Source organism: Dreissena polymorpha, chromosome 5 (assembly GCF_020536995.1).
Source record: "Dreissena polymorpha isolate Duluth1 chromosome 5, UMN_Dpol_1.0, whole genome shotgun sequence".
NCBI classification, from domain to species: domain Eukaryota; kingdom Metazoa; phylum Mollusca; class Bivalvia; order Myida; family Dreissenidae; genus Dreissena; species Dreissena polymorpha.
In genome coordinates this window covers 92045120-92052315 of record NC_068359.1, presented here as the reverse complement: position 1 = coordinate 92052315, position 7196 = coordinate 92045120, and the positions used below count along the sequence as shown (strand labels likewise).

Here is a 7196-nt window from a genome sequence, read left to right as displayed (position 1 = left end):
AACATCTTTGCCTATCAAAACAAATGTAACTTTAAAACAACATTCAAACGACTTACCGAAAACTTGACTACATGTACAAACCGGCAGACCGACGGATAGTTGGCTAAGCAATACACATCCTCTTATTCTAAGAAGATACATTTTTTAACCACAAGAAACACAACTTCAATTTCAATCAAAACATGGTTTTAACGGCCAATAATTATGTGTTGGAGTTATTATTAGTTATGATGAATGTTTTTACAGTAATGAAATGATATAACGATGAGCGATAAGTAATTAGTTATCAAATGCCACGGTAAACATAGTAGCTTATTTTACATGATGTAACGAATAATTTTACAAATGAAGTATTATCTAGCAGTGTTGTTCTTAAGCCTTGGGATTTGTTATATTCATTTCGTTTAGCGGTTTTACCTTGCTAATGGTCTTTGTTTCAAAGAATATCAGAGGACATAGTGTTTTAGTATAAAACATAAATGACACATATGGTAATTTTATCACATTCTATACCCTGTTTCCCATGTAATACAACCATTACATATTTTTTTATATATATTTCACATGTGTAATACAGCATTTTTAAGCGTTTTCATTGGCTTAGTTTTCGTTTATTGACCAATCGAATTTTGTTATTTTGCTGAAATGACATTGCAACGTCAAATGACGTCACGAAATGTAAACAACATTCAGGATTTATTATGTTTGCGTAAATATTTATTTAATTTACTCATTTAAAAGCATGTGATAAAAAAGATCTGACACTCGTTGTCATATCATACCATATTTTATTAAACTCGCCCAGGAAATTCGTGAGTAAGCTCGCCACAAAATTCCAGAACTTGTTTAATAAAATATGGTATGATACGACAACTCGCGCCGTGGTGTAATGTATATGGTGTCCGCCTAGCGACCGGGAGGTCACGTGTTCGATCCCCACCGTGGGAGCGTTCTTTAGATTTCCCCCAAAGACACCAAGTACTGGTTCTAGGCCCAGGAAACGGACTCGAGAGCGTTTATATAAGCCTAAGGCTTTCGACGCAATCGAGCTAAATTAAATAGGTTAAAGCTAACTCGCGCCAGATCCTATATGTATCAATATATGGTGAAGTGAGCGCCAATATCTTAAGTTAAAATTAGTTATTTGAGTTAATTCTGTTTGGACAGAAAGCTTTAGTAACTAGTGTACTAAACACGTATGTAAATTGTTTTTTAAATGGTTTGTCGCATTACACGAAACAAGGACACGCGAAACCTTATTTGATCATATCATTGATCAATTACATCGATGTAAAAGTGAAAATGTAAAAAAATAATGGATTATTATTGGTAAAATGGTTTCTTCTCAATTTGAAAACAAAATAAGGTTATCAGTATCGTATCGTGGTTGCTATGTGACTTGTTTTTAAACAATTTAAGTTCTAAATACCCATGAAGATTCACACCATGTCTTACTATCAATCAAGGCATGCTCCGCGTGGTTTTTGCGAAGGCTTTTCTACCAGGCACGAAAGTAAATGATAAGGAGTGCATCAATCGCTTCGAATACGAATATATTAAATTACAAAAAAATAACCTTCACCATTACAACTTGAAGAATAATTTAAGAATTCCCCTAAGTAATGGATATTACTTGATAAAAAGTCTATAATTCATTCTTAATTATCTAAGATGTTTTATAAATAGTTATAGCAATACACATTGAATCTATGTATAAATGCTTGTTTTATCATTATTAGAAGAAGTACTAGTCGTAGCCGTAGTAATCATAATAATATTGAAACGGGATACAACAAGCTCGGTTCTTTGTTCCGATGTATTCCGCTGATGCAGAAATTTCAATTTATAACTAATTGAAAGCAACACCGATGTCAACTTCAAGGAAGGAATGTTGAGACATTTAGATTGGCGTATTGCGTGACATATACATCATTTGATTTCGTCTTCCTGATACAAGAGCTGGTTCAAAGACGCGGGAAGCTAAAAACAATGCCATGCGGCAAACAACACCTATGTAAACAGCAAACACACGTTTTTAAAGACGCAGGTCAGTTTGAACTTCGATGTGCTAATCTTCATTGCAACCGTTTTATTTCCTTTACGGTGTATGTCACGTGAGAATTACGGCACTATTTAGGGACTTTACATCCCGCATTGAATGAAACCAACTCGTGTAATCAACAATCATGCATCTATTACTTTCATTCTTCTTATTACTAGGTGCAAATGCTCTTGAACCAGATTGCATTAATTACGCGCCCTCACAAGAAAGCAACCTCTCACTACAGCGAGCCAAGGCCAAATTCCTGCGGCACAAACTTGAAGCCCAGAGAAAGAGCTGGAGAAACAAAACAGCATCACTCAACCTGGAGCGAGATGGCCGTAAGCTGTGGAGGTTAACGAAACAGCTGAATGACGATGAAGTCCAAGCGAGAGGCTCAGTAACTCTGGAAGAGAATGGAGAGCTGCTGACAGGCAAACAAGCGGCAAATGTCTTTGCCAGCAACTACAAAGATGTCAGTGACATTCCTGTCAGTAGAGAGAGACAGAGAGAAGTAAGAAGAGAACAAAGGGACAGGAAAACAGATGATGTGTCATCAGACCGCATGAGCCAAAGCCTGACCCTGCACGAACTACAGACAGCAGTCAGGCAGCTGAAATTAAAGAAGTCTCCAGGACCAGACAATGTGACCAATGAAATGATCACCCATCTAGGCAGTTCAGCAATGCACAAACTCCTAGACATCTTCAACCACAGCTGGACACAAGGCCAACTTCCCCAAGTCTGGAAAGAGGCCATTATGATACCTATCCACAAGAAAGGCAAGGATCCGAAGCAGGCTGGAAGCTACCGTCCAATAAGCCTCACTAGCTGTGTTGGGAAGACGATGGAGAGAATTGTAAATGCACGCCTTAAATGGTATCTGGAGACGAACGACTTACTTGCAAAACAACAAGCTGGATTCAGGCAATTCCGCTCCACCGAGGACCAGACTACCTACCTGGCACAAGAAATTGAAGATGCTTTCCAGGAACAGAAGGTTGTCCTGACAGCATGGATAGACCTTCAAAGGGCCTTCGATAAAGTCTGGACTGACGGACTCCAAGTCAAACTGATGAGGAATGGAGTTGGAGGAAACATGCTGAAGTGGATCAAGTCCTATCTATTCAATAGAAGGGCAAGAGTAAGCTTGAACCAAAGAAGCAGTAAGAAGTTCCTTCTACGGCACGGTGTCCCACAAGGAGGAGTCCTGTCCCCGACGCTCTTCTTACTCTTCATCAACGATCTTGTGTCTGAATTGCCAAGGGGAGTGAAGGCGGCACTTTATGCTGATGATCTTGTGTTATGGTGCAAAGAAGAGCATGCCACCACAGCCACATACAGAATGCAAGAAGCAATAGACAAACTTACCGCATGGGCTGAAGACTGGTGTGTAATGATCAACAAAGAGAAATCATCCACCACACTATTCACATTGTCATCAAAACAGAAAGCAGGGACGGTGAGAATGGGAGACACTCCTATGACTGAAGCAGACGAGACCACGTACCTGGGAGTCACCTTTGACAAGAGGCAAACGTGGAAGCCACACCTCATGAAAGCAGAAGGAAGGGCCCGAAGAAAACTTGCAATGATGCGAAAGCTTGCGGGAACTACATGGGGGGCAAATGAGCACATACTCAAGACAGTCTATCAAGGCACAGTGAGACCCCAACTAGAGTATAGTTCCCCCACATGGTCTTCCACAGCCAAATCCAATCGCCAGGCTCTGGATAAAATCCAGAACCAAGCTCTGCGCATCATGACAGGAGCAACCAAGTCCACACCAATTGCCTTCATGGAAAAGATAACAGGAATACAACCACTTCAAGAAAGAAGAGATGTCAAAATCCTGCTTCAGACAGAGAAGTATAAATGTCTAACGGATCACCCCATGTCAGCCAGAGTTAAAGGGTACACCAAAAATCGGATCATGCGTAGCAGCTTTGTACACGAAGCTAAGAAGCTGGACAAGGCCTATGCAACGGATCTGACCATCCCCACCACTCCGCTTGGTCAAGAAGACATCATAGATCCATTACAAAATGACCTGTCAAATGTTGCAGTAAGATCCAGTGTTCCTCACTTACAGCCAGGTAAACAAGAGGATGAGCATATCAGAAAGAGCCTCACACTTGCCATGATCGATGACGAATACCCAAGAGAGGCATGGACTCATGTCTACACAGACGGTTCTGCCACTAGAGCAGTCATAAATGGAGGTGCTGGCATCGTCATTCTGTACCCATCCGGAAAACGAGAAACACATCATGCAGCAACCGGAACACACTGTAGCAACTACAGAGCAGAGACTTTAGCCCTCATGAAGGCAGTGTCAATGATTGAAGACTCGACCGAAGATGTCAACTCGATAGTCTTCTTTACAGATGCCATGTCTGTATTAGAAGCCCTGACCAACAACAAGGTTCCTCAGCTTGCAAATGCCTTACAAAGAATCAGCACCAACCTAAACGTGACCCTCCAGTGGATCCCAGCACACTGTGGAGTGGCCGGAAATGAAGATGCTGACCAACTGGCAAAACAAGGTGCTCAGTTAGATCAGCCACCTGTGCAAGTAAGCTACAAGGAGAAAGTTACCATCATTAAATCACTTACCCGGCCAAGACAAGAGGCAGATGCATATCATCTCCTAAGCAGGGCAGAGCAAGTGATAATGGTCAGACTCCGATCAGGGCACAACCGACTCAATGCACACATGCATAAAAAATACAGACTGGCCCCGTCACCGACCTGTCCGTGTGGCACAGAAGACCAAACAGCTGAACACATCCTCCAAAGATGTAAACGTCACGACCAGGAGCGAGCTACAAAGTGGCCCCAGGACACAACCCTCCATCAGAAACTTTATGGAGACGTGGATGACCTGAGACGGACCACATCATTTATTGAAGAAACTGGTGTGATCGTGTAGAGCGAACGCCTAGAAGAAGAAGATTACGCGCCCAACCGGTTTGAATATGAGAAAGACGTGATTGAAAAGTTGATATATCTCGAACAGTTCAAAGCTGAGACGACCGGGGAAATTGACGCTCTGGAAAAACAATTGAAGGGTAAATTCTGTTTTTTATATCTTCATAAACAAGCAGGCACAAATTGGGAATGCTTAATTGAGTAGGAAACAAATTTCGAATATATACTATTTATATGAATATACAGAAATTGACCAAAATGAAACGTTAACCTCTGGTAAACAATTACATCCGATTTAATTTTAATAACTACACAATTCTTTGGTTTAATTGTATGTTCCAAATAAACTTATTCACACAATACTGAATGTATTTAGATACCAATGCGGCGTTAAATTCAACAGTACGGAAACAAAATGGTTTCACGTATGTTCGTTGGGGAAGAAAAACGTGCCCAAACATCACGACGACATCGCTGGTGTACACCGGTCAGGCCGCCAGTGGTCATTTCAGGCATCCCGGCTCTGCGGAGTATCTCTGTCTCCCCAACGATCCACAATTTGACAACCCGGATAATACGGAACATGGAGCACGGTCCCTAATTTATGGCTCAGAGTATGAAACACCGACTTCAGCGTTTACGACTCTCAATAGCATGGAGGTACCATGCGCCCTCTGTTTGTCTCGCGGCAAAACCACCGTCATGATTCCAGCAAGAACTTCCTGCTACAGTGGATGGACGCTGGAGTATCGAGGTTATCTTATGTCGTCGGAACATTCCCACCCTGGAAAAAACTACGTTTGTATGGACATAAACGCCGAGGCACTTGACGCGAGTTATGGAAATCTCGATGAGACTCTGTTTTATTTAGTCGAGGGACGGTGTAGTGCTCTGAAGTGCCCCCCGTATGTAAATGGACAGGAACTAACTTGTGCCGTGTGTTCAATTACGTTGTAATTTGTTAAGACGACGTCTGCGGTTAAGGTTAATAGCACAATCAGTGATTCAGTGGCATTATAAAACAACATACCATCATGAAATATAAGCTTTTCTCGCCATAAAATTATTTTTAATTTGTTATATATTTTGCTTGAACTTAAAAAACTTCTAGCAATGATCCAAGCGAACATGTCAACATAATGTGTGCAATGTTTAATAAATGCAACATAAACTCATAACACGGTTTTTACTTAATCTAAGCATATTTAAGTCGTGAAACATCTGGCTTCACTTATTGAATGGGTGTATTATCATGTTTTTTAAGTGTTTATTATAAAGATAATTTCCACTGATTATTACATAAAGGTTTATAATGTCTTCATACGATTCATTCCGTCGTGGTTTGCTGCAGTTTAGATGCCTGTGAAGAAACATATCGCATGTAAAGTTTACAACTTCATCGAAAATCGTAGGTTTAATTTCAAATATGAAGCGCAAAAATTGAGCACGAATTAATAGAAATTTCTGACATGCACATTTAATTTAACCGCAATATTTATTTGTGCAAATTATCAAAAAAGATAGATACAAAAATAAGCGTTGATATCGAGTTTGTTTATATCAATCCAGCTCTGACATCTCTACATTCAAACGTGAATTTTAGCATAACCATCAAGCACTTCTTACATTTATTCTTTAACTAAATTATTATTATTGCTAAATAGTAAATATACATTAAAGATGAATAACATACATTTAACTGTGAGCGGAATGCTTTAATGCGAGCAGGATTCTTAACGTAGTTAACCATTCTGAAATAAGAAATAAACCCAAAAACCACGTATCTTTAATTAACTAAACATTTTCAAAATATGTTACGTTTACTATCTTCTTTCCTTATTTTACAAAAACAAATTTTACATATGAAAGAACTTCCGCTTTATTATTCTAAAAAATATGTCCGTGTCTGAAAAAACATATTTGGACTGTTGTTGAAATGTAATTATATGAACAAGAGTAAGGTCGAAGTTAACCATTATGCTAAAAGAAGTATACATTTATAAAAAAGCATTAATGTTTTAACTATGGTTCGAACACCTGATTTCTGTTTTACACACCTGGTCAAGATCGTCAAAAAGAACACGTTTACCCGTACAGCCAGAATATAATTCAGTAAACCACTACTATTTTTGACCCGTTCAAAATACCGATCAGATGTCAAATATTGGCATAATTGGCTTGTTTGGTCTCTATCGCATTCATGGAAATGGCGTTTCGGGCTCAA

General features: G+C 39.7%; 1 protein-coding gene across 1 annotated transcript; it reads left to right on the top strand.

The window, feature by feature from the left end:
• The first annotated feature begins 5338 nt into the window (after positions 1-5338).
• On the top strand, positions 5339-5929 carry LOC127831466 (short-chain collagen C4-like). The gene has a single exon (XM_052356452.1). The coding sequence runs from the start codon at positions 5339-5341 to the stop codon at positions 5927-5929; it is 591 nt and encodes a 196-aa protein (XP_052212412.1).
• The last annotated feature ends 1267 nt before the right edge of the window (positions 5930-7196 follow it).